Source organism: Anopheles gambiae, chromosome 2, assembly GCF_943734735.2.
Source record: "Anopheles gambiae chromosome 2, idAnoGambNW_F1_1, whole genome shotgun sequence".
Classification (NCBI taxonomy): domain Eukaryota; kingdom Metazoa; phylum Arthropoda; class Insecta; order Diptera; family Culicidae; genus Anopheles; species Anopheles gambiae.
The window spans coordinates 66,147,082-66,174,625 of record NC_064601.1 but is presented as its reverse complement, the minus strand read 5'-3'; the positions used below and the strand labels follow the sequence as shown (position 1 = coordinate 66,174,625).

The 27,544-nt window shown below is 38.9% G+C and overlaps 6 protein-coding genes across 8 annotated transcripts; 3 read left to right on the top strand and 3 right to left on the bottom strand.

The window, feature by feature from the left end:
- Positions 1–5,236: 5,236 nt before the first annotated feature.
- Positions 5,237–7,345, bottom strand: LOC1278516 (ATP-dependent RNA helicase abstrakt). Its single transcript, XM_318117.5, has one exon. The coding sequence runs from the start codon at positions 7,285–7,287 to the stop codon at positions 5,341–5,343; it is 1,947 nt and encodes a 648-aa protein (XP_318117.5). The 5' UTR covers positions 7,288–7,345; the 3' UTR covers positions 5,237–5,340.
- A 1,212-nt stretch (positions 7,346–8,557) lies between these two features.
- LOC133391242 (uncharacterized) lies at positions 8,558–10,140 on the top strand. 2 transcript variants are annotated; one of them, XM_061643445.1, is made up of 3 exons: positions 8,562–8,678; positions 8,896–9,051; positions 9,127–10,140. In XM_061643445.1, exons 2-3 carry the CDS (start codon positions 8,901–8,903, stop codon positions 9,999–10,001), a joined length of 1,026 nt encoding a protein of 341 aa, XP_061499429.1. In that variant the 5' UTR covers positions 8,562–8,678; positions 8,896–8,900; the 3' UTR covers positions 10,002–10,140. The 2 variants fall into 2 exon arrangements, with proteins under 2 accessions (XP_061499428.1, XP_061499429.1); XM_061643444.1 differs by having other exon boundaries at positions 8,558–9,051.
- A 39-nt stretch (positions 10,141–10,179) lies between these two features.
- LOC133391241 (uncharacterized) lies at positions 10,180–12,792 on the bottom strand. Of its 2 annotated transcripts, XM_061643442.1 has the most exons (4): positions 12,319–12,792; positions 11,857–12,250; positions 11,484–11,791; positions 10,180–11,414 (listed from the first exon to the last, which is right to left on the bottom strand). In XM_061643442.1, exons 1-4 carry the CDS (start codon positions 12,737–12,739, stop codon positions 10,234–10,236), a joined length of 2,304 nt encoding a protein of 767 aa, XP_061499426.1. In that variant the 5' UTR covers positions 12,740–12,792; the 3' UTR covers positions 10,180–10,233. The 2 variants fall into 2 exon arrangements, with proteins under 2 accessions (XP_061499426.1, XP_061499427.1); XM_061643443.1 differs by having other exon boundaries at positions 10,180–11,791.
- A 2,317-nt stretch (positions 12,793–15,109) lies between these two features.
- Positions 15,110–15,558, top strand: LOC5667168 (cytochrome b-c1 complex subunit 9). Its single transcript, XM_001689050.2, has 2 exons — positions 15,110–15,360; positions 15,445–15,558. The coding sequence occupies exons 1-2, from the start codon at positions 15,229–15,231 to the stop codon at positions 15,481–15,483; spliced, it is 171 nt and encodes a 56-aa protein (XP_001689102.1). The 5' UTR covers positions 15,110–15,228; the 3' UTR covers positions 15,484–15,558.
- On the bottom strand, positions 15,472–16,229 carry LOC3289841 (large ribosomal subunit protein uL18m). Its single transcript, XM_554644.3, has 2 exons — positions 15,985–16,229; positions 15,472–15,926 (listed from the first exon to the last, which is right to left on the bottom strand). Exons 1-2 carry the CDS (start codon positions 16,152–16,154, stop codon positions 15,578–15,580), a joined length of 519 nt encoding a protein of 172 aa, XP_554644.2. The 5' UTR covers positions 16,155–16,229; the 3' UTR covers positions 15,472–15,577.
- A 3,146-nt stretch (positions 16,230–19,375) lies between these two features.
- On the top strand, positions 19,376–22,608 carry LOC1278518 (probable arginine--tRNA ligase, cytoplasmic). Its single transcript, XM_318119.5, has 5 exons — positions 19,376–19,698; positions 19,779–20,110; positions 20,176–21,238; positions 21,310–21,616; positions 21,709–22,608. Exons 1-5 carry the CDS (start codon positions 19,519–19,521, stop codon positions 21,816–21,818), a joined length of 1,992 nt encoding a protein of 663 aa, XP_318119.3. The 5' UTR covers positions 19,376–19,518; the 3' UTR covers positions 21,819–22,608.
- Positions 22,609–27,544: the final 4,936 nt, after the last annotated feature.

The window sequence follows — 27,544 nt, the reverse complement described above, 5'->3', positions numbered from 1 at the left end:
ATATCGATATTATATTTATACTACTTTCTATTAACTCTATTGCTACTATTTGTATGTTTTTATCCTATTTCGTATTTTTATTTGTTTAAATTTCATACCCTTTTTTCTGATGATTGCGCTTCCGCCATATCCCTCTTCTCTATTTTCTGTAATAATATTATATCCTGTTATTTTTGTGTTATCTTTTTCTTTTATCCATGTTTCTTGGATGCATGCTATGTTGATTTTCTCCATTTATTATGTGTTCTATTTCATCTTTGTTTTTTCTATAGCTTTGTACGTTTGCTTGTAAGATATTTAAGTTATTCATTTAATTGATTATTTTTGGTTTTTTTACTATTGTTTTTTTATATTGTTTTTTTTTTATGGAGAAAAGGGATATCATATTATATTTTGTTTTTTTTTCGCTCTTTTTACATTTATTTAATTTTTTTCTATTGTTTTTTTTCATGTTGCAGTGGGATTAGTTCATCGTTTTCATTTTGTATTAAAATTTGTTCTAAGTCTAGTTGTACCACGTCTATAGGCGTGTTCATTGATAGTCTAGTTTCACTGATGTGAATTGTTTTTTTCTGTATTGTTCGTGTTTTCTGTTTCTTCTGTTGTGTTATTTTCTTTTTGTGTGTTTTCTTGTGTTTTCTTTTCTGTTATATTTTGATTATTTTTGTTATTTTCTGTATGTGTTGTGTTTTGGGTCATTATTTTTTTTGAATATGTTTTTTTTTAATATTCTCTGTTTGACTTCTATTTTTTGTTTTATCTGTTATTTTTGTTTTTTGGGCGTATGTTTGTCCGTTAGTGAATATTCTTGGAATACTCGGGCATTGTGATCTGCGTATTTTTCTTGCCTCTCCGTATGTCATTTGAGTTTACTGTTTTTATTTTTTGTATCTCCATCTCATCCACAAACACTGGACATTGTTTGTCAAGTGTATGGTGATCTCCTCCACAAGATACGCATTTCAGATTCTTGCACTCCTCAATGTGTACATTCTCACTACATTTGGCGCATACTTTTTCTCGTCTACACACTTTTTTGGTGTGTCCTATTTTTAGACATGTTCCACATCGCATTGGCTTTGGTATGTATAGTTCTACTTTTAACGGATTCCAACCAAAATCTATTTTTCTAGGCACCTTGGTCGTGTTGAAAGTAATTACTGCCGTGCGTGTGTTTATTACTTTATCATTAACTTTTCTTTTTAATATTACTACTTCCGTCACTTTGTCCTCGGTGAGGCCCTCCATGATTTCGTTTTCGGTGAGGAATTCGATTTCCGGGCACCTTATTACACCTTTGCACGTATTTAGTGTGGGATGTTCTATCACTACAATTTTTGTTTCGTTTTCTCCCACCCCTATTTTTTTTAGACGTTTAAGTTTTTCCGCATTTTTGTTTGAGTTCACTCTCACTAGTAGTTTTCCTCCTCTTATTCTCGTAATATTAGCATTGTTTTCTCCAACTATCACATCAATTGTCTTTTTCACTAAGAATGGGTTTGCACGACTTAAGTCTTTGTCTTGTTTTTCCGCTTCTATCACCAAAAATCTTTTTTCCGATTCGTGCACTTCACTTATTTTCCTCAATTGGGTCCCTTTTTTTATTTTCCTTCTAGGTTCCTCTGCGGATCCTATTTGGAAATCTACTCCTAATCCACTATAGTAATTTGAGAGGGAAATTCCCCCTCCGGGGTCGTTGACCCCCATCGTTTCGGTAATTCGTATGCTTAGTGTCCTTTTTCACTTATTTCTTCGATTTATTTCGTCCAATTCACAAAAATATCACTCCACGTGTTTCTATCTTTTGTGCTTTTGGGTTCACTGTCCTTGTAAACGGTCTGCTCAAAATGGCACGTGTGGTTCATTCAATATGCAATTGGTTTGTGTGTAACCATCCTTGAATCGTAGATATAAACGTCTTTAAATGCTTGACAGTTGTTATTATTATTATTTATTTATTAATCTTCAACGGGCCCTATGGCCTAATTAAGATGTAACAGTTCATTTAAAAAAAAAAACATAACAAAACATGATTTGCAGCGCAATTCACTGCGGCCATGGCAAAAGCCGGAGACGTTCCTTGAAGCACTGAGTTGAGATGTCGAAGTCGAAGCAATCCGAGACAGTGTTGAAGACAGCCGACATGCGGAACATAGGGTCAGACCGACCAGCGCTGGAACGGGGTTGAGCGAGCCGTAGAGTTTCTCTAGACCTAAGTGTTCGGGATGGTGCATAGATATCGACTCGATGCAACAAAGGCGATGAGTCGATAGAGCCATTTAGCAATCCAGCGATGAAAGGACCCTGTGCATTGCGTCATCTAACCGAAAGAGGTTCAAGGCCTAGAAGACGGCACCGCGCAGCATACGGAGGAAGATTATTGCGATCTTGCCAGGGAAGTAGGCGTAGGGCATATCGCGTGAGTTTACGTTGAATCGCCTCAAGTCGAGCAATTGAAGAAGCGGTAGTTGAGCTCCAGACTACGCACGAATATTCCAGAACCGAACGAACGATACAGTTGTAGACAGCTTTGATGCACATGGGGTTGGGTTGTATCTCATGATTCTCATTCTCTCATGAGCGTCGAACGGATTTCGTCGTTCAAAGCCGGTACTCGCCCCGATTGTTTGCGTGGCAGCCTTTGACAAGAGCCACCTCGTACCGATGTCATGCATTAAAAAGCTTTAAAGTTCTTCCAAGTTCGGTACGCTGTCTTAACAAGCCTTCAAGTTCCATCATGATCCCTACACATAGTGAGAATCAGCCGCAAAGTTCCAAAGAGTACCGTGTGCTTGTTAAAAAGCGCCATAGTTCCGCAAAGTACTTCTTATCTCTTAATCAGCCACAAAGTACGACATCGGAACGAGTTTTCGTTTTACAGCCTCAAAAAAGCTGTGGAGTTCGAGCTGGCTTTTTGGGATCTTTGGAAATGTGTGTGTGTAACCGTCCGAATAGACATACAGCGACAACGTCGCGCGCGACGACGTCGCGCGCGAAAAAAAGTACAGTCAGTCCAAAAAGTATTCGTCTAGCTGAATATTTTGCAGAAAAAGGCGAATTATGGCCGCAAAAGGCATGAGGTGGTAAAAGTAATCATGGGGTTTGATAAAGGGACCATCAATACACACGTACTGCTAAAAATAAGCATTAAAATAGTGCAAAAACAACTAAATTATTTTAAAAAACTAAAAAAGTCATTTGATTGGTGCGCAAAAAGTATTCGTCTATCTGACTTTTGGCGTAATATGCGTATGAAAACAAAGGTTATGGAATCAAAAAATGTCCTGATCTTGTTTCTTATTGCATTTATGACTATTGGTGACTACTTGCACAACGCAAGAACTCATTTGAACCATTAAATGGCGTATTTTTGATCCACTCATCCTACAAGACTTGTTCCAATTATTCTCTGGTAGAAATATTGCATTTACGAACTACGTGGCCAAGTTCCATTGACAAATTGGCAACATATATCATATTTAGAGCCTACTAAATCATTTTCATTAGTTTGGTTTCAGCTGGTTTGGTGTTTCGGGCAAATGACAATGCTCTGTATGTTCTCCAGCTCGACTGTTCGTGAACCATGTGATACATTTTAAGTAAAATTTCTCAAAACACGGACTCAAAGTACTTAAAAACTGCATGAATATGTTTCCCCATCTCGTCTCCAATCAATTTGAATCATTTTTCTAGCTCACCTTTCCTCACTGAGTTCTAGTATCATGATATCATGGTGCTACCGTTACACGAGATTTTGCTGCTGCATCTTAGTAGACTGTTTTCGCTATGGTAGACGTCGGCCGTATGACCTTGGCGATTTAAACGTGTTTTAATATATTAGTATAGCCTAATTTGAAATGAATTTTTGAATTATTTGATGCTCATTACCAGATTTGGCTACTTTCTGTGTATGGTATTATTCAAACTAAACATGTTTGTAACAACTCACTCATTCAAGCTTTTACATGACCAGCTACGATGAAATGCAGCATGACCCATCACCCAAATGTGACCCATCTCTTTTCCTGATCTTATTGGCCATCACAAAATGCACTGATTCCTTGGAATTTTTTTTATTTTTTGGACAATAAACCGCTTCTTTCGTTAGATTAACCGTCAAGGACGGCTGCTTATATGGCAGTTTGTCACACAATAAGTGTCAGAAAAATGGCCAAACTCTGATCAAATGAAGGAACGAGGCCTCCACATTTTCTTCTTCTTCTTTGGCTCAACAACCGATGTCGGTCAAGGCCTGCCTGTACCCACTTGTGGGTTTAGCTTTCAGTGACTAATTGATTCCCCCCCATAGCAGGATAGTCAGTCCTACGTATGGCGGCGCGGTTTATTTGGGGATTGAACCCATGACGGGCATGTTGTTAAATCGTACGAGTTGACGACTGTACTACGAGACCTCCACATTTTATAACCTTCAAAAATGGGTAGGATAGGTTTAAGGATTATAGAATGCATAGGATTAAGATACGATTTTCGCCATCATGCTCCATTAATTTAACTCCCCTGCCTTTAGTGCCTCTCTGACCACTTGAAGTGCAATTGAAACAACAGAAATGCATTAATTTAGAAGGAAGTCATCAGCAGATTGATAATAATAAATTTAATTCACGTCTACGTAGTGTTTGTCCAGCGCAAATAATTAAAAACCTAGATGGACGAATACTTTTTGCGCGCCCGTCAAACGACTTTTTTTAGTTTTTTATGTATTTTGATTGCTATTGCACTATTTAAATGCTTATTTTATAACAAAACGTGTGTATTGATGGTCTCTTTATCAAACCTCATCATTACTTTTATCGCCCTATACGTATTGCGGCCATAATTTGCCTTTTTCTGTGAAATATTCAGCTAGACGAATACTTTTTGGACTGACTGTAGCTTAATTTTGCAAACAGAGCTACTCGTCGCGCGCGACAATTTTGCTTCATCCGAAATAATCGAATTATCTAGTTTTTTTACAAGCCAGATTAATGCCAAACACAAAAAATTAGATTTGAACACATTTCAACCTATTTTTGTGTGTTTTCAAATATAAAACAAGTTGGTTGACTGAGTCAAATGAGCTACTTTGATCTACACAAAGTGAAATTTAGAGCTATTTTTCGTCGCGCGCGACGTTGTCGCTGTATGTCTAACTGAACGGTTACTTTTACATTAATATTGTGATATTTGTGTTCATCAACGTGTCATAGGTCAAAACATAAAAGATATTACAATTACCTTTGTGATTTTATGGAACAAAACAGTTTTCTTTATTTATCAAACTTAATCATAAATGCTGTAGATAAGATAGTGCATCTGCAGTGCTACTGTACTGAAACTACATTAATAATCAGCAGCAGTGTTCGATAAATAATCTCTGCGTCCAATATTAGAAGCTTGTTTGCTTTGCACGGCTTCAAGTTTAGGACATTCCGTGATGCGGTGACCTAAACCACCACAATAACTACAGCCATCACCGAGATCTGCGTATTTCTCTGTTTCCGAGCATAGTTCACCCAAGAACGGAGGAACTTTTTGTTGAGCTTCAATCAAAAGATGTTTCAAATCCAATAGTACAAACTGCTCTGTCGCCTTATTGATAAATGTTGTCGCTAAACCTTTTGATCCAGATCGACCAGTACGACCAATTCGATGTACGTAGTTTTCGATATCGTCTGGCATATCATAATTAATTACATGCTGCACATCCGGAAAATCCAAACCTTTAGATGCGACGTCAGTAGCAACTAGCACGTCCTTCTCTTGATTTCTAAATGACTCGACCGACCGATATCGCTCTTCTTGATCTTTTCCTCCGTGGATAGCTACTGCTTCTACCCCTTTAAGTAATAAATATTCATGAATTGCGTCGACATCTTGCTTTTTCTCAGCAAATATCAGTACTGGAGGTGGTGTTTTCTGCAAACACTCCAACAAATACACAACTTTTGCCTCCTGCTTTACGTATTCCACGTCTTGAGTTACGTTCATTGAAGCGGCACCCGCACGTCCAACGTTGATTGTAACTGGTTTTACTAAAGCAGATTTAGCAAAATTTTGAATCTTTTTTGGCATGGTTGCCGAGAATAAAAGAGTTTGTCGTTGTCCCTTAAAATAGGAAAATATTGTGCGGACGTCTTCCTCAAAACCCATGTCAATCATTCGATCAGCTTCATCCATGCACAGGTAACGGCATACATCTAGAGTTACCAATTTTTTATCCAACATATCCATTAGTCGACCCGGCGTGGCAACCATGATGTGTGCCCCTTGCTGAATGATTGCAATGGCGTCATTTACAGGGACTCCGCCAATTGCGAGAACAGTGCGAATTTCTGGCATACCAGCTTCCTGAAGATGGCGACAATAGTACTGAATTATGTCATGTGTTTGTTTCGCTAGCTCCCGAGAAGGACAAATGATCAATCCGTACGGCCCTTCACGTTTAATGAATGGTAGCCGTAATTCTTGCTCTAGACAGAACATAATGATTGGTAAAACAAAAACCAACGTTTTACCCGAGCCAGTAAATGCGATCCCGATCAAGTCTCGTCCAGCCAGAACTGCAGGTATACCTTGCACTTGAATAGGAGAAGGTTTCTTTATGTTTCTTTTCGCCAAGGCTGCTAACACGGCTTTTGGGAGCTTCATTTCACGAAACGTACGCAATGGCGGTGGTACATTTTCTCCTTCCGTCAGTATACGGAGCTTTTCGCGAATTTTCTCGTGACGGGATTCCGGTTTGGATAAGATATATCTTGGAGGCGTCCAGCTGGTTTTGATAGGATCTTCATACTGTATTCCCTTGGCCAACTCAGCAACACCCATGAGTGCTTTCTTTTCAGCGACACTTTCGAGGATTTTCTCCTCCTCTTTCAATTGTTTTTCTACTGCGCTAATTTTCTTAGCTTCTGCTATCTTTTTAAGTTCAGTGTGTTGATCCAACAAGCTGATATTAAATTTTCTTCCCCATGACTCTTCTGTGCTTTCTTCCTCGTGCTCATTTTCACTGGATGATTTTCCAACCGTAGATGCTTCGGCAGTCAATTGAACGATACGACCCAACTTGAGCAGCTGTTGTTTTTTTCGTTCTTTTACTGACACATAAGGAACAAACGAATTGTCTTCCTCATCTTCGCTTTTTTGAGAATCTCTTCTATATCTTTTAACACGCGGACTAGACATCTTTATAGAAAATGAATTCGAATTTGTAAAACTATTCAATACCCCTTTTTGATTTGTCAACAAACTTGCTGTCTCAAGTTTCCTATTTACATATCTTATTGACATCAATAGGCGCAAGGCCACGGGAGTGACAAAATGCTGAATAAAAATCAAAACGTGAGCTTTTGTCAAAATGTCGGAACCTGAAGCAGCCAGGAAAAAGAGTTGACAAAAAGCGTCAAAAATTGACGTTCGCGAAAAAGCGTAAACAAACAGCTATTTGGCGCAGTTGTGACCCAGTCCTATGATAATAGTGCTAAAATGCATGTTTCTATTTGATTTATTTACCTATTTAGCACTTGTTAAACAAAATATCGATGATTTTCAGAGGTTTGAGCTTTTTGTCGTTCTTGTGTGTAGGCCACGAGAAAGGTATTTTTTGCAATTGAAAGGCAGTTTTGTCAAAGTTGAAGCTTTTTTCAACATTTTGTCAGCTCCGTGGCTACCAGCCAAATAAATCCTTCAATAAAAGTTCCCCCCCCAGTCAGGCAACCTTCTGTTAATTTACCCATTCGAGCAGTTTTGTGTCTGTCATAACAGTAATTTTAGAGCAATTTAGCGGTACGAAGTGTTGTCGTTTGTTGTCAGTGAAAAGATGTAAATTAGAACAAAAAGAGTATTGTTTTAATGATTTTTTAGTGGAAGAAGACATCGGCGGCGTGTTTAAAACTGTTAAATGTAAAAAACAGCCGAGAAATTGCATTTATTAGTGCTATTTGTGCACCACCTTCTCCGGGTGAAGCGGCTATTCATGTCGAGTTTGCTTAAAAAATACATTGTAATCGTTTGTATAAGTTAAGGACAATGATTGAATAAAAGCATTCAACTGTAATATAATACATTTCGTGTTATTCAATAACAATTTGGCCGACAAAAATAAAAATAAAATAGAGGAAGGAATAGGATCTGTCAAAACTGCTCGAATGGGTAAATTAACGACTGCTAATTTACCATTAAATTACTCTTAAATTACCGGTAATTTAGCGGTAATATAGGGGTAAATTAAGTCCGATTTGACTGACTGGGATTTCCCAAGTGACATTTTCGAGCAGATTGTTAGCGTTTTTCGAGTTGCTAGAAGCTTAAACAGCAGGCTTAAAATTGGCTTAAAGAGCAAGCGATATTGCAGAGTTTTAGCTTATTATAAAAGTTTAAACGTCAGAGTGGAGCGTTTTTTCTGGTACCATTTTGAGAATTGTTATCACGTTGTGCACAAGCTACCGGCCCAAAACAAAACATGCGTACTTTTCAATCTGGCACTGCCCACGCAACAATTTCCCATATAAATCTTGACAACATTTCCTTAAGACCAAGGGCAATAAGGCAATCCGGATTAGCCTAGTGTTCACCCGGATAAGATTGAGTTTGACATGTTGACAGAGCCGTTTAGCCGGTTATTCGAGTTCAAGCCTGATGACATTTGTAGAAGCGGCCATGTTTATTATTTGACTACGATGGTGAGTGTGTGTTCGAACACATCGACAGGAAAAAAAAAAGAACTCACTCCACCTATCCCCTCCCCTCCGCTTCCTCCCCTTTTCGGCTTGTGTTAATCATATTGAATCTGTCTTGTTTTTCCTCCCGACTACCTACTTCATTCTCCCTCTTTTTCACAAGTGCCACCCGTGTTGCCATTGCACCGTTATTCCTTGAATTTGTTTTTATTGTTCGAAGTTTCGATGTGGTCAGTCGCGGATCCTAGCGAGAGTCATTTATACTCATTTGGCAGCCGGAGTGTGTTGTATCTGAAAGAAGAGAGAAGAACATATTGCTACAAAGTATATTATACTTACCATCGATCTTTAGCCGTCCGTGTTCCTGTACAGCACGGTATGTATTTGACTATCGTAACGATTGTGATCAATGTGGTTATTTGAAAAATAAAACTCGATTTACTCCTCGTAGGCATCATGCATCAGCCGGACAAAGAAGAAGAAGAATGGTTAGAACTGAGTACTTTTTCCTTTTCTTCGTCTGAACTACATAGTGAAAATGTGGCAGAAACAAGTTTTGGTGATATCAAACGAAAAAAACAGGGACTAAAATCTCAAAACCATTATTCTCCAAATCGAGGAATATTTTTATCACAGAACAGATCAGCAACTCCAGTGCCGTGTTCGTCAACTTCAAATTTTAGAAAAGAGAGAAATAATATTGACCATACATATTTTACCCCAAGAACACCTGAACAGCAGAACATTCCAATTTTAGAAACTAATCAATCAACTAAAAGAGATTGTAATTTATTGAGCATCAGTGAAGAAACTAGGTGGGAAAATATGTTAGGAAAAATCGTACGGAAATTAGAAAACTTGGAGGTAAAAATTGATTGTATTGTAGACAACGTATGCATCGACAGGAATACCCAGCGGCGCGTAAGATTTGAATATCAGCAAATTAGTTCAGTGCAGAAGATGAAGGAATTTGACGAAAAACTTGCGGATATGACATATTTATATCGCACAATAGATTGGCTGAAGACCATCATTACAGAACAAGACATAGAAAACAGAATGCATGATGCATTAGATATTCTAATAGACAGGGATTTTTTTAGCACGTGCACCTGGAGTGGTAAAGGGAAATTAGAAAAAAAACATGCATTTGGAGAGTTTCACAACATTTTAAAAATGTTTCAACTATTTGCTGGTAATAATTTTAAAATTCCTACAGAAGAATTTGTCAAAAAATTTATTCAAAAAAAACTTTCGCACGGCACGGATAGAGCAAAAGCACAAGGTATAAGAAAAACAAGTTGCCACAAAAGACGAATTCATTGAAAATTATTGATATAATCCTGGCTTTTATCTAAGTAATACGTTGTTTTTTTATTAAGCGAACCGTACCGTATGGCATTGCGCGTTTATTTTCGGGTTCTTAGAATAAAAGACCAAACTGAATTAAATATTAAGACATTTATTTGACGCACGTTTCTCATTCTTTTCTGAACTAATTAGATCATGTGGAAACATAAGAAATTTATTTGTTTTACGCAATAACCTCCTAAATTTATCAAATAAGCGTATGTAACAAAGGAGTGAAATAAAATTCGTTACCTAAATCTATAAGCACTAATTTGCACATAACATCTGCAATGCATACATCACTTAAATTCGATGACAAATCTGTAGCATTAGCTTTAAAGTTGTATATTACACTTGACGGAACTGGTTCCGAAAATGTATTCGCCGTTTTTGTAAATTCATATGCCTTAATTGTAACGCAATCCAATATTTCAAATGTTGTTACATATTTGAATATTTTTAGATTTTTAGTTAAAAACCAACAATTATTATGACTTTGTCTTAGCATAAAATTTTTGTTTATGTGCAGTACTACTTCCTGTTTAGTTATTTTTGTAAAAGGATATGTTTGCTCAGAACGTTTTGTAGCAATTTCAATTTCCTGTAATTCTATCACACGGTTAACTACTTGTGCTAATGGGTTTGGGCCACTTCTTACCAAATTTTTCATGGAAAACAACTTGTTTTCAAAAGGATAAGTGGAAATTTTGGGAAGAGGTCCATGATTTTTTACATCAGTTACAACGTGGAGAAGATTATGCACATTGCTTGTAACATGATTTTCGTGGTAAATGGTTGCAAATTGTGCAACAAACTTTTCTAATAAAATCCCGGCATATAACCAGTGTTTTTCAAATTTCGAAGAAGATAGAAATATGACGGCGACATAAAATAACTTGAAGTGTTCAAAAGCTTGTTTACTTATGTAACGACTAAGTATTGGAATACTTGCGTGACGTAAAAAGCTTCCAAACTCTGAAGCTTTCCAAAAGGGCAAATATTTCAATGAACGTAGTTTCCTGTTTATATCGCTGGGAAATATAATTTTAAGTAACAGCGCTGATACCTGTGATTGTTGTTCTGGTGACCATTTTGGAAAAGGCTTGAGCGCGCCAGTGACAAAACCCTGTATCAATTTACGAAATACTCCTATATCTATAAGATGAAGTAGATCAGCGATAATGAAACCAACAATAAGATCAAAGTAATTCAAATAAAATAGTGGAGATGTGCGTTTCACGTGTTCTTTGTACACACCGCCTTTTAGTTCCTTGTCAGTGCGAGGTTCACCTTGAACACTTTTATAAACAACCTTTCGTGCGCTTTTAATAAAAGTGCCTAGACTCTTACATTTTATGCATCCGTGCACTGCATTATGATACGCAACTCCTGTAAAAGTTAAAGTAAAAGGTACGGATTAGTTTATTTTGATAGAACATTTCAATCAAACCATTATACCTTTTAAAAACGACCGCGCAGGTGTATCAGCAATTATTGCACGTAACTGAATATCTATCATTTTTCCATTAATAATGGTTCCTTGGTCTGATAGATGGTTTAGTTCGTCCACCAATTGACGAAGATAGCCCTCAGCATTTTCTGGCTTTGATGCTCCACAAAAAATGGCTACCACCAACACTGGCATTGGATCAAAATCCGGCAACGTCATTAAAATCGGCCACAATTGTGTTGGCCCGCTGTTATGTAACGGCAATCCGTCCATGGAAAGATTGATATTAATTAGGCTCGTTGCGGGTGTAACTTGGCTGAAATAGTTGTTTTGTATTAAAACATGTATGACATTTAACATGTAATTGTTTTATCCACTCACCAAAAATATTGTTTTAGGGTTTTCTCGACTCCACGATACCATAATTGTCCACCAGCCACATTTTCTATTTGATTGCCAATAAGAATAGGAGTTTTTAAAAACGTTCTGGCGTCTTTAGGCAGGTTGAAATCCGTTTTATGACTAAGCAATTTCAGCAGTTTGGTTAAAGTTGTTAGCGGAACTTTGCATGAAAGAGCCCATAGTCTAAGAAGTGTTTCAAATGGTTTTTGGAAGTCATTTTCGCTTTCTTCTTCGGTATCACTCTCCGCATCAGTATTAGTTGACGGAATAGATTCCACGTCTTCATCATCTTCCAAAAGTTGAGTATCACTATCAATGCCTTCTGGCATGCCAAAGTCTTCTTCAATCGAAGTAGGAACAACTGAAGGGCCAGCTGAAAAAAAAATGTTTACATAATGTTAAAAAATTCACTTAACTCTAGTACAACAACAAAAAACCTACGTGAGGGATCCATCAATGCTTGCATTTCACGTTCAAAATTGGTTTGGTTGACTCGGCGAATTTTAGCGAATTGCCCCGATCTTCTCAATTTCTTTGAGTACATATCGCTTTCGAAACTTGTGTTAGCTTGAAATAAGCCTGAAACTTCGATGAAATAGTTGATTTGTACGACCAAAACAAAAATAAACGCCAAACAAATATTCACTACAGTATTGATTGCACCAAACAAAACACTGAAAATGGCTGATGCACAACCACTCACTACCGTTGAAGAAAAAACAACTCGTAAGAGGAGTAAGAAGCTACCGGCGACAAGTTGAAACTCGTATGGAAGCAACACGCTCAGGACGGGGAACCGGGCAGACAAAGCGAAACCAGGTGAAGGGAGCTTCCAAACCAATGACGTTGGTACTGTGTCCATACAAACAACACGGAATTTGACAGATCTCCATACATTTTCCTGCTCGATTGTTGCGTGGGTGGTTAATGGCACTGGCACTGAATAGCTGGCATCGCGAAAGAATTGGTTTAAAATTAACAGTCGTTAAAAATTAACCAGAGTCGTTAAAAATTGCTAGAATTTGGCATCGCGAACGCATTGAATTCATTTGTTAATTTTAACGACTGGTCCTATGCCGCCGTTAAACAAACGTATCGTGTCAAGAGCGTATGCGATACAAATTAACAGTCGTTTAATTATACTGTTCGAATTTTTTTACCCGTGTTTGCCTATATGCGATATCGAGCAGTCGTTAACTGTTTTGACGATCGTTTATTTTAACAGGAATGAACAACAAATGAACTCGGTTAAACCAAAATGAACTTTAAACCAAAGTGGGTAGAAAGGAGGTGTCGTCATGTAGAACAATTGGGCATCGAGGCTTTAGAAAAAAAGCACAAAATTAGGATCGACGGCAGTTGTCAAATGCGACGAATGCTGCGGGTATTTGGATATGGTATATGAATTGTTTTCGTTTAATAAACATTTTTTTAGCATTAAAATTTGGTATTTTGCATCCACAATCCATAAATCGGCATTTTACACGTTATAATGCAGCTGCTGCCTGTAAACAAATATCGACGGCTGTTGTCAAACTGAATCTCAAAATGGCAACATGCCAAACGCTAAGAAGACACCTCCTCTATATTCCACCTTGCTTTAAACGACTGTTAAAATGTGTTCATTTATTCGCGATGCCGGCTAATGTTGTGGGCTCCTGCCGAAACTCGGAACAATAACACACCTTGGATTTGGCTGAATATTTCTTTAAAATAGATCAGAACACTACAATGCGTATATCGACACATAATATGACCTTTCTTGTACCAAATACAGTCATTATCCGATATACGCTATCGTACGGGACCGAGTTTTCGCGTATAGCGGATTCCTATGGAAAAATAGTTTACACTACCGGATCGAGGATTGAAAACTATCGACACAGAGTTTTGCATTAAAGTTTTTTGTTATAAAACAGGTATCTTTTGCATAAATTTAATGCAAAATGCATTAATAACATTAAGGAAATTCAAAAAAAAACCATAAAATATTTCAAAGAATTAAAATATTTGCAAAAAACACATGGAGCTGTCAAATTTAGAGGAATCGCGTACTGCGAATTCGCGTATATCGAGTATCGCGTACTGCGGATAATTGCTGTATCACCAATTTTACGACCTAAAATGCACTAACTTAAGAGAAAAATAAATATTTGTAACACTGCTTCTAGACGACCAACTTATGTACCGCGACCAATTTTCTGCGAGCTCTTTGTTCTAACACAACATCTCAGTTTTAGAACAAAATCAGAGGCAACCGTGATTGTCGCGGGTTTGTGAAATTTTCACAGAAAGGCAACGCTCGCGTTTCGCGACATTACGATCAAAGTAAGCCATACATTCGTGCTAAAACAAGGATGGTTTGACAGATAGAAAGTGCCGCAAAAAATTGTCGCGCAAGATTTTTTGGGTCGTCTAGAAGCAGTGTAAGCCAGTTCGCACCGTACGCTATAACCATGAAACTGTCAATGGCTGCTCTGTTTAAACGTCGCATCAAAATGGCTGTCAAAACGGGCCAAAATAAGCAACATAAAATTAATAATTAAAGTGCTTTTTAAGACCAATCTTAGGAAAGTAAATTGCTTTAAAAAATTTTTTGTACATATTTACAGTGATACAAACATTTTCTGACCCGTATTCGCGCTGCCGAAAATAGGAACACAGCCTGCCGAAAATAGGAACTAACTGCCGAAAATAGGAGCAAAATCAATGTTTGCATTTTCACCAATATTTATGAAAAAGGGCTTTGAACCGGCAAATAAAAAAAATATTGTAACATACTATGATAGTTTATCAACCAGAATAACTACACTTTCAAGAAAAATAATGAAAAATATTGATGTGTGAGCAATTTTTGTGAAACTGCTGCACTAGCCTGCCGAAAACTGGTACAGTTACCCTACTAAAATATGATGGTTTATGTTCGGTCGAAAAATAGCTTAAATTTGGAACAAAAAACACAAAGTTTACAATTTGATGGCCTATATCTCAGTAAGTTTAAGATGAAAACGTGAAATATTTTGTTTTCAACTAAGTTTAAATATCTATTTAAAGAAAATGATTATGGTGTTAACCTGTGATGAAGTTGGTTTTTCGATTTTTATACAGGTGTTTGCCCAATGTGCAATGGCGTATCTCTGGGACTACCTGTAGCTCGAAAATGGTTAATAGAAAGTGACCTCGTTTCTTCATAGACTTTGGGCTCGGTGCGATGCAAATGACCTGCTAAATACATACACCTTTGACTTAAGAATCTTGCGTGTTTTTGGTCGAAGTTGACATTCGCACTTCTATCAGCTTGTGTTGTGATTGCAAGTGCAAAGAAAATTTCCAAGGAATAGTCGAGCCAAAATGAAGCTGCTGAACAATTTGCTGTTGAAGCGCACCTCCACTTACCTGGTCGGAATTGCGGGAGCTGTATTTTTCTTCGAGCGCGGCTTCGATATGATAACAGATACCATTTTCGAATCCCATAACAAAGGGGTATGTATAAAAAGAGCAGTGCCGTGCGTAACGTTGCGACATGAGTTATGTAATTTTGTGGTGACTCTTTTTCTTCTATTCCAGAAATTATGGAAAGACATTAAGCACAAATACGAGCAGTAAAGATCGACTAACGTAATGAAGCCGAACAGCTTGCTGTTTATTGACTAATAAACCTTAGCTCACTAAAATTCTGAATACGTATTTCTTTTTGTATTTACTCCATCACTTCCCACGGCTTTTCGGGTCGGTGCATATCCCAAGAATACGCCGGGCGAATTCTATTCGGTTCCTTGAGACAAATACCACTCTCTTCGACAGTGCGTAGGAAAAGGTCCACCTTCTTTCCGGTTGACGGTATAAAATCACATCGCACCTCGGTTAGTCCAGCATCCAAGCAACGCGAGGCGAATACTTTTCCCAGCGTAATGAACGCCGTGAAGTCATTTCCTTTGTACAGATGCCGCTTCAGAGCCCATTCATTAGTGCTACATTCGATCACTGGTCCGTTTTCAAAGTGAACCAATTTAGCTGTAACGTATTTTTTGCTAGCATTTAGCTCCAACCTACGTAATGAGATTTTTAGTTAAACCGGTTCATTGAAGCAATGTAAATTGTACAAACCTATGCCAGAAGTTTCGAACGGGTCTTTCTAGATGATATCCGTCCACTTTGTATGCTAGTCTTAATCGTTCGAGATTTCTGGGGTTCCTATTAACTACGTACAAGGTACCCTTAGAAACATTATTAGTTTGTTGAATTTTAGAAAAGATTTGTTTTGCACTACCCGCCATAGTTAAGGCCAATTTCTTGAATAGGGGGATTCATATAAAGTAGGTGGTCATGAAGTGACAACATGAATAGCTTCCTATCAAGGACTGCGAGGGAACCAAGGTGTATAAATATGAAAAGCTGAAGTTGTTCAGATCAAATCAAGGTGGATTAAAAATTTCAGGTGGTGGAAAAGGGCCCTTGGGAGGGTCGAATAAGGGCGGTGGCAACGCTCATCGGATGCGATTTTATCGGATGAGATTTATATGGGATTTGACAGATAACGTCGGACGACGAAATCGCACGTCCGACGTTATCTGTCAAATCCCATATAAATCTCGTCCGATAAAATCGCATCCGATGAGCGTTGCCACCGCCCTAAGGGCGGTGGCAACGCTTTTTCGCATGCGATTTTATCGGACGGCCTGTCAAATTTTTGTATGGGATTTGACAGATAACGTCGGACGACGAAATCGCACGTCCGACGTTATCTGTCAAATCCCATATAAATCGCGTCCGATAAAATCGCATCCGATGAGGGCAGTGGCAACGCTCATCGGATGCGATTTTATCGGACGAGATTTATATGGGATTTGACAGATGACGTCGGACGTGCGATTTCGTCGTCCGACGTTATCAGTCAAATCCCATATAAATCTCATCCGATAAAATCGCATCCGATGAGCGTTGCCACCGCCCTGAGCGTTGCCACCGCCTTAAGCGAATACCACGGATAATGAGTCAAATGATGTACAGTAAAACGTCGATTATCCGGGGACGGATTAATCGGCAGGCGGCTTAACCTTCATTTCTTTAACCACCTACCCGGGTATGTTTTACATATTCTTTTTATGATAACTTTTTATAGGATTTTCAAATCGATCCAAAAAAATTAGAATGCCTAGAGAAACATGTTTTACAAAAATGGTAAAAAATTCAGAATTTTTAAATTTTTTGAAATGTGCTTTAAAAAATAAAATCAACTTTTACCCCTTACTTCTATAACCGACTACCCGGGTAGGTAACACATACAATAAAGGATTTTGGTTTCGATTAGTCGCTAACTTTGTAATGATATGTATAGCAATGCATGTAGTTATATTTATAGAATCTATTCCAAAAGTTTTCTAGCTCTAAATATTCTTCTAAAGTCACATAGATTGAAATGATTGCACCGACAGTCGGGAAGAAATGGCGGTGTATTAGTGTCAGTTGAACTAATTGCTATGCATTCAATTTATGTAACTAAAAGCCATACTTCATAAATTTATAAAATAAAAAGAAATATTGTTATTAAAGCTGCATAGAATAAATTGAATAAGACATTTTTTGACCAATAAAAATACAAATTTCCTTATAAAATGTATTACTTACCCGGGTAGGTGGTCATAAAGATGAGGGTGTATTTTTGTTCATAGAAACGAAGGTTAACCGTGCGCATAAATCTGACAGCCGTGCTGTAGAAAAATGAAAACGAAATGACAGGAGGGGATTCGATCATTTGTTGATGTATGCGTGAGAATTCCAATGGCTGTTTTGGTTGATGTGTCGTAGTGTGGGTGAAAAACTACGTATCACAATCGAATCCCCTCCTGTCATTCGTTCGTCCAATATGGCCTTTCCGCCAAACCTATAAGCCCACCTAGTCCCTATACCCACTTTGCTAGAGTCCACCACCTAATATTTTTAAATCCACCTTGTTCTATGTCGTGTTCGATTGCTGCTAGAGCGCTGCCTTAGACGGCGCTCTGGCAACAATGGAACGAGACAAACAAACACGACTCTGTTCGATAGGTTCTCTGTCAGTTGTTCGATTGTCTTATAGAGCTGTCATGTCTGTCTGTCTGTCTGACACTTGTCTTTTCATATTGATAATGAAGCATTTTCATAGTTCAAATTAATATCCATCTACAGGGGGAAGATTTAACAAATAATTTACTACTAGTTATAATTAATAAGATTATAAAAATGATTCAAATTTAAAATTGAAAAATGTAAACAAACGTCCATGCCAAAACACATACTGGTGTCCCCCGAGATACGACTGTATTTGGGACCGAAAAAATGTCACAAAGCAAGGCGTAAGTCGAAAAAGTCGTGTGTCGAATATCTATGAATATAAAGTTTATAACCGAAGTTGAAGAGTTGGAATCTATGATATCGTGTATTTTATTTGAAATAATGTTCGATAATGTAATAATGATATTTGAAAAGACGTACACAATATAGATATTCAAGATAGAGTAGTTGTGGAATCTTTGGAAATGTGTGTATAACGGTTAATTTCTTGTCAATGACAACTTTTAACTGTCAAAATCAAAATCTGCGAATCGTCTTAACTCGATGGGGTCGTAACTCGGGGGACGCCTGTACAGTGCAAACACATGCATTATGTACACATAATACTTTTATACGTTTCAAACCTGCATACATATTTAATGTTATAATTGATTGTGAAGCATTACAATCATTTTTGATAGCTATTTTTAAAGTTTTGCACGTAAGTGTAGAAGAAAAGAGACAAACTACGTACCCAAACTTGAAAATGTCCCCAATTGTATTCTATCTACTGTAGCTTTGAAGCCTTTGACAGTCAAGGTACTCACAGCGCTGGTGGGTACCGTGCAACACAGACTGAATCATCTGGCATGTTCGACTCGAGGTTTGGCTTGTCTGCAAGGTGTTATAAATGACAAGGTGAAGTTGTTCAGAGCAAAATGACATTTCTCGACTTGACATTTCTCTTCCGGGGGCTCCAGTATAAAAATCGGGGAGGGCTGGTGCGGGGTAATGAAATTTTGTATGCAGAAAGTGACAGATGTCCCCCACAATGTCACCCAGCAAAAGCGATAAAAATCCAAGGTGTATGGATATTAGGAGGTGAAGTGCTTCAGAGCAAATTGACATTTCACGACTTGACATAACAATACTGGGGGCTCCGGTATTAAAATCGGGGAGGGCTGGAGGGGGGTATAGAAAATTGTATGCGATTTGACATAACAATACTCAATGATGGCGCCCGGAAAACGCGCTAACAATTCACCTCCTTAATAAACACACCTTGATAAAAATCAACCTTCTAAATACATTATTCTTGCTTGTCTGTTTGTTTATGTGTGACAGTGAAGCTCCATATGATTATATGGGTTTGTTCGAGTCGAATGTCGTGTTTGATTGGTGTCAGAGCGCATCCTTACGTAGATTTGTTGAGAACGCATAAACCGCGTATCTCGGGAGCAGACTGTAATCTTTATAGCTGTCATTTATAGCCGCTTACTAGACGTCACGTCTGGAACCAGCTTATCATAAACACGTTGTTCTGCCGATTAATATAAACATAGAAACCAAATATTGTCCATTGTTGGATATTAAATTTCAGACTTTAGGATGGCTGACTTCGATAGTGCCACTAAATGTATCAGAAACATTGAAAAAGAAATTCTTCTCTTGCAATCCGAAGTTTTGAAGACTCGTGAGGGGCTTGGGCTGGAAGATGATAACGTGGAACTTAAAAAGTTAATGGAGGAAAACACGAGATTAAAGCATCGTTTGGAGATAGTGCAATCGGTAAGTATGAAGACAATGTATGGATACCGAGGCTTTCACTAAACCATTTTCCAATCCTATTATGTTTATATGGTTTACAGGCTATTGTACAGGAAGGCGGATCAATCGCATCCTCCGATTCTGGCAACCAATCCATTGTTGGCGAACTGCAGCAAGTATTTACCGAAGCCATTCAAAAAGCTTTTCCAAGTGTGTTGGTTGAGGCGGTTATTACTATTTCGTCATCCCCCAAGTTTGGCGATTATCAATGCAATAGTGCTATGCAGATTGCGCAGCATTTGAAGCAGTTATCTGTTAAATCGTCGCCACGTGAAGTGGCCCAAAAACTGGTAGCTGAATTGCAAAAACCAATACCTTGTGTCGATAGATTAGAAATCGCTGGAGCGGGATACGTTAATATTTTCCTGTCTAGGTATGCATTTTCTTTAATTGTTTACCCTCAGTATTTTGATAATTCTATTGTTTCTTTTACTGCAGATCTTATGGAGAACAACGCATTATGAGCATCTTGAGGCATGGGATTGTGGTACCATTAATAGAAAAGAAACGTGTGATAGTCGATTTTTCCTCGCCTAACGTAGCGAAAGAAATGCATGTCGGTCATTTACGTTCGACCATCATTGGTGATTCAATTTGTCGATTTTTGGAATATCTCGGACACGATGTGCTTCGTATTAACCATATCGGAGACTGGGGAACGCAATTTGGTATGTTAATTGCTCATTTGCAGGACCGTTTCCCTAATTTCCAAACCGAGTCCCCGCCTATCAGCGATTTGCAAGCATTTTACAAGGAGTCAAAGGTCCGATTTGACAGCGATGAAGTATTTAAAAAGCGTGCCTACGAATGTGTAGTCAAACTGCAAAGTGGAGAGCTGAGTTATTTGAAGGCCTGGAATCTAATTTGCGATGTTTCACGCAAAGAATTCCAAACCATCTACAACAGATTGGATGTGAAACTAGTTGAACGTGGTGAATCGTTTTATCAAAGCAGAATGGAAAAAATCGTAGAAGAACTTAAGCAGGATGGGTTCCTTGAAGAAGACGAAGGCCGTCTTATCATGTGGGGCGAAAATCGCGCTGGAATTCCTTTAACCATCGTAAAATCAGACGGAGGATTTACATATGATACTTCGGATATGGCCGCCATCAAACAACGCTTGCAAGAAGAAAAGGCTGATTGGTTGATATATGTAACTGACGCTGGGCAGGCGACTCATTTCCAAACAATTTTTTCTTGTGCAAAACGAGCCAAAATCCTACAAGAGAGCAAACATCGTGTGGATCACGTCGGATTTGGTGTGGTGCTAGGCGAAGATGGTAAAAAATTCAAGACTCGTTCTGGTGATACGGTGAAATTGACAGAACTTCTCAATGAAGGTTTGAGGAGGGCTATGGAAAAACTAGTTCAGAAGGAAAGGAACTTAGTGCTCACACAAGAGGAGCTAGTTGCAGCACAAGAATCAGTCGCCTACGGTTGTATTAAATATGCGGATCTGTCGCATAATCGTAACAACGAATATGTGTTCTCCTTCGATAAGGTAAACATTTTGGCTAAATCGTGCGATATGACTTTTCTTATGTTATCTTTCTTTTCATTTATCCTTCCCAGATGCTGGAGGACAAAGGAAATACTGCCGTGTATCTGTTGTATGCCTATACCCGCATTCGTTCTATTGCAAGAAAATGTGGCGGAGATTTTGCAAATGACATGCAAAAGGTGATCGATTCCACAGTTATTAAATTAGATCATGAAAAGGAATGGAAACTCGCCAAGGTGTTGCTTCGTTTTACCGACGTTATGTTATTGATCATGAAAAATCTATCGTTACATCATCTTTGTGAGTTTGTGTACGAAATATGCACTGCTTTTAGTGAGTTTTATGACAGTTGTTATTGCATCGAAAAAAATAAGCAAGGTATTTTTAAACAGTGAACCTATTAATAATGGATGACATTCAAGTCCATCTCATCTAAGTGCTAATTGATTTTGTTTGTCTGTATTTTTCAGGTGAAATTATTACTGTTTATCCCTCTCGCGTCTTGCTATGCGAAGCAACATCAAAGGTGCTGGAAAAATGTTTCGATATTTTAGGACTGAAGCCTGTGCATAAAATATAAACGATACATCCACTTGAGGTAGCATGCGCAGCAACAACAAAATTAAATCAAGCTGTTTACTAATTACCCGGTTAACATTGCAAATGTTTCGACTAGTATATTTGCTGCTCGAAATCTTTTTTTCAATTTTTGTTCATTCTCATGATTCAATAATAAAATATACAGGCGGTCCCCGAGATACACGGTTATTGGGGACCGAAAACGGCCGCAAAATACCGCGTATCTCGAATTTCCGCGTAAGTCGAATCTCGTGATTTCCAGCCAAAATATCACTAATTTTCGTGCAATTTTGCAAGTAGGGGGTGGTTTTAGCCACCAAATTAATTATTTGATATGTTTCTAATGAATTGAACAGTTTTAAACCTATTTAAATGGCATTTTACATTCGATCAACACGGAAATTATTTGGTATTTCACAATGGATGTGTCAAATCAGTACAATTTGCTCCAAGAACTGTCAAATTTTGAAAACCGCGTATCTCCGAATCCGCGTATAAGAGGTACCGTGTATCTCGGGGACCGCCTGTACTTTCTTGACAGTTTTTCGCCCGAATGATCACCCAAGGCCTTATTAGACGGAGCAAGGACTGTGTAGGAACGAGGACAAGTAATGTAGAACGATTTGACAAGTAGCCAACAGTTCGTAACAGGCAGTTTGACATCTAAGAGCCCTTTTCGATTCAAAATTTAATTGTGATAAAAATGATAAATCGGTCTGGTGATCAAAAGAAAATTGTAAATTGATTATTGAATGTTTCACCAATTGTATTCATGCCTCTTTTAATAAAAATGGTTTTAGGGTTTGATGAGTTTTCCAGCGCTTCCTGCTTTTAAAAAGCATGCAAGATGGCTAAATGTTGAAGAGCAAGCCTTGAGTAAAATAGTAGGCTATGATTATTAATGTAAGATTCTAGAAATATAGTCTTGTTCCAACCAGCAACCTTTACACAGCTACTCTCTACAGGTTATGGGCCCAGACTCGAAAATTGATTAAAGATCCAGAATATCGAAGACTTGAATCTAGAAAGTTTAGTGAAAATGGCGCTTCCTAGCTCAAGCAATTCCTCGTCAAGTTTCGTCGGTTCGACAAGTATTCCCTCCATTGAACGTCTGCTCGGTCGGGAAAATTGGACATCCTGGAAGTTTGCTGCTAAAACGTTTCTACAACTCGAAGGACTTTGGGAAGTAGTAAAACCTGTGAAAAAAGAGGATGGAACTTTCGAAACGGTGGACGAAAAAAAGGATTTGCAAGCCAGATTGAAGCTCATCCTTTTACTCGACCCAACAATTTATGTCCATATTGAAGACGCGGAATCGGCTCGATCTGCTTGGGACAAATTGGAAATGGCGTTTGAGGATAAAGGGCTTTCTAGGCAAATCGGCTTGCTTCACAAGCTGATTAAGTCTGATTTGGATACATGTGGCTCAATGAATTCATACGTGAATCAGGTAATATCCACGGCAAACCAACTAAATGCCATTGGTTTCAAATTGCCCGACTTGTGGGTAGGAATGATTCTTTTGGCTGGTTTACCGGAAGAGTATCGACCGATGATTTTGGCTATGGAGAATTCTGGTGTTGCAATCACAGGCGACTATGTGAAGACAAAACTTCTTCAAGAGAGGCCGTTGCTACGTAACGAAAATGTTCAAGCGTTAGCCACTAACAAACGTCGTGAAGTTTTCAAGCCAAAACAGAAGCCTTCTTCGTCGAAAGGTCCGCAATGTAGGAAATGTGGCCGGTATGGTCATATTGCGAAATTCTGCAAGGATGATCGAAAAGGAGGAACAACGTTGTGTACGGTGCTATCGACATTTGGAAACAGTGAAGCTAACGAGTGGATTTTGGATTCGGCAGCATATGCGCACATGACTAGCAACAAGGATTTATTGAGCAACCTGCAAAACGCAACAGGTAAAGTAGTTGCTGCTAACGGAGGAACTCTGGACATTGTCGCTCGTGGAACTGCTATAATACAACCGAAATGCATGGAAGAGATTGTAACGATCAGCGATGTAAAGCTGATTCCAGGTTTAACATCGAATTTACTTTCGGTTAGCAGGATGGTAGAAAAGGGATATACTGTTCAATTCAACACCAAAGGTTGCAAAGTATATAACCCTAGCGGCAAGTTGGTGCTTACTGGTATTCACAACAATAATCAGTTCAAGGTGGAACAGGTAGCGAACAACATGCAGGAGGCTCTGTCGTGTAACACAGCAGAAAGTTTCGAATTGTGGCATAAACGGATGGGGCATCTGGGTGCTGTGAATCTCAAGAAACTTGCTGGTGGTTTGGCAACTGGCATCACATTGAAAAATATGGACGGTGCGGATTGCAGAGTTTGCCCGTTAGGCAAACATTCGAAGTTACCGTTTCCGAAGAAAGGTTCTCGAGCTGAAAATGTCTTGGATTTGGTTCATTCGGACATTAATGGACCGATGGAAACGCACTCGCTTGGTGGACATCGATACTACATCACGTTCATCGATGACAAGACGAGGCGTATATTCGTTTATTTCCTTAAGACGAAATCTGAAGTAGAAGTTTTCGAAGCCTTCAAGAGATTCCACGCGATGGCGGAGCGTCAAAGCGGAAGGAAGCTTAAAACACTACGTACAGATAACGGTAAGGAATATATGAACAAATCCCTAACATCGTTCTTGCAGAAAGAGGGCATCCGCCATGAAACTTCGAACGGATACACACCACAGCAAAATGGACTGGCGGAACGTGCCAACAGAACTATTGTGGAAATGGCGCGGTGTTTACTGTTCGAAGGAAACATGACCAAAGGTTTTTGGGCGGAGGCGGTTTCAACAGCAGTTTATCTTATCAATCGTTCTCCTACACGTGGACACAATTTAACTCCTGAAGAAGCGTGGAATGGAAGAAAACCTGATCTTTCACATCTGCGTGTGTTTGGAACGAAAGCGATGGTAATGATTCCGAAGGAGAAGCGACGTAAATGGGATCCGAAATCTCATGAGTGCGTTCTGACTGGCTTTGATGAAGAAACGAAAGGATATCGTCTGTACGACCATAAAAAGAAGCAAACGATCATTAGCCGCGAAGTAATTTTTTTAGATGAAGGTTGTTCATCGAACGTGACAGTTACAGCAATGCAAGAGCCAAGAAGAACATTCGTTAGACTGGACATCGAGGAAACAACTTCAATCCAACCTGTGCAAATCCCGGTTCCCAATTTTGCACCCGATGCTGGATCAGACAGCACGTTGGAAGAAAATGATGCAGAAACGGATGGTGAACTCGATGAAAGTACGACAGATGACGAAAACAACAGTAGTACAGAAACGATGGTACAATCTGAAGACGATTCGAGTGATTTTCTTGGGTTTTCCGGAAGCGATGTCGATGGCTTTGTAGCAGTTGCGTCTGGTATGTACAGTGGAACATATGCTGATCCTGTTTCACACCAAGAAGCACTCGCTAGGGATGATAGCAAAGAATGGGGGACTGCCATGCAGGAGGAGTATAACGCTCTGATGGAGAACAAAACCTGGACGCTAACTTCGCTCCCGAAAGGAAGACAAGCCATAAAATGCAAATGGGTGTATCGGACTAAATGCGATTCATCTGGAAATTTAACTCGATACAAGGCTCGTTTGGCCGTCAAAGGATTCTCACAGCGAAAGGGGGAAGATTATGATGAAACGTACGCTCCCGTGGTACGGTATTGTTCGCTGCGATACCTTTTTGCCCTGGCTATCAAGCATGATCTGATGATAGATCAAATGGATGCAGTAACAGCATTTCTGCAAGGAGATCTTGATGAAGATATTTACATGGAGCAACCACCTTGCTTCGTTGATGGACAGCGGAAAACGTTGGTATGTAAACTTAACAAAGCTATTTATGGTTTGAAGCAGGCGAGCCGAGTTTGGAACAACAAACTGGATGCAGCATTACAACGGTTCGGCCTGATACCAACTCAGTACGATCCTTGCGTGTATGTAGGTAGCGAAGGAGGTAAGATCATTATCGTTGCTATATACGTTGACGACATGATGATTTTTAGCAACGATGTGGCATGGAAAAAGCAGCTGAAGAAACATCTTTGTAGTTGTTTCCGTATGAAGGATTTAGGAGCAGCACAGCACTGCCTAGGTATAAGGATTCAACGGACAAAAGAAACCATCAAGTTGGATCAAGAAATCTACATAGAATCTATTTTAAAGAGGTTCAATATGGATAAATGTAAACCAGTGGCAGTTCCAATGAACAACAGTGAGAAGCTGACCAAGGAAGAAAGTCCGAAGAGTAACAATGAAACTGCTGCGATGAAAGATGTGCCGTATCAAGAAGCCGTTGGGTGTTTGATGTATTTGGCACAAAGTACTCGACCAGACATTCTGTACGCGGTGAACATGCTGAGTCGATTCAACAAAAATCCAGGACAAAAACACTGGAACGGAGTGAAGCATGTTATGCGCTATCTTCGAGGGACTTCTAATTTTAAATTGGTTTACAAAAAAAATGTAGATTCGAAAATTATCGGTTACTGTGATGCTGATTGGGGATCTGATCCAGATGAACGAAAATCCACCACTGGCAACATCTTTATGGCGCAAGGAGGAGCAATTTCATGGATGTGCAAGAAGCAACCGACGGTAGCCTTATCTACGTGTGAGGCTGAATACATGTCTGTATCGGCGGCGGTACAGGAAGCCTCATGGTGGCGCGGACTTTCTGCGAAACTGGCGAATGCGGATGAAGTGATTGAAATTCGTTGTGACAATCAAAGCTGCATTGCGATCGCGAAGAATGGTGGGTATCATCCACGAACGAAACACATTGATATTCGTCACCATTTCATCAAAGATGCTCTCAGCCGTGGGATTGTCACTCTAGAATATGTTAGCACGGAGGACCAGATTGCAGATGGACTTACTAAACCATTGCAACGGACTAAATTCGAGATTAGTCGCGAGTTAATGGGTATCTCTGAGGCTTGAGGAGGAGTGTTGAAGAGCAAGCCTTGAGTAAAATAGTAGGCTATGATTATTAATGTAAGATTCTAGAAATATAGTCTTGTTCCAACCAGCAACCTTTACACAGCTACTCTCTACACTAAACCTACTCGTACTGACGGCGTCCATGGGCCTGAGACGGAGGAAAATACTGTGATTCGATTTTGGAATCTATCCTTTAAACAGGCTTTGACAGATACAGGCGGTTCCCGAGATACATGGGGACCAAAAACGGCCGTAAAAAACCGCGTATCTTAAGTTTCCACGTAAGTCGAATCTCGTGATTTCTAGCCAAAATATCACATATTTTCGAATAATTTTGCAAGCAGGGGGTGGTTTTAGCCTATTAATTATTTATTTGATATGATTATGACTGAATGTATAAGTTATAAACCTTTATAATGGTTTTTAACATTTGAGCAAAAAGGAAATTATTTGGCATATTACCGTAGCAATAGACGATGCGCAATCTCAGATTGCGCATATATTTATCTGTCAAACGGGTCGGTTTGATATATTTATCTGTCAAAAAATATTTATATATCTCGGACATATAATCTTGAAAATTTATGCGCAATCTTGGCGCAATCTGAAAATGTATGGAAATGACGTTTATAGCTCAGGGTTGGCTACGCGAAATGACTTATGTTTTGATAAAACGAATATACAGGCGGTCCCCGAGATACACGGTACCTCTTATACGCGGATTCGGAGATACGCGGTTTTCTAAATTT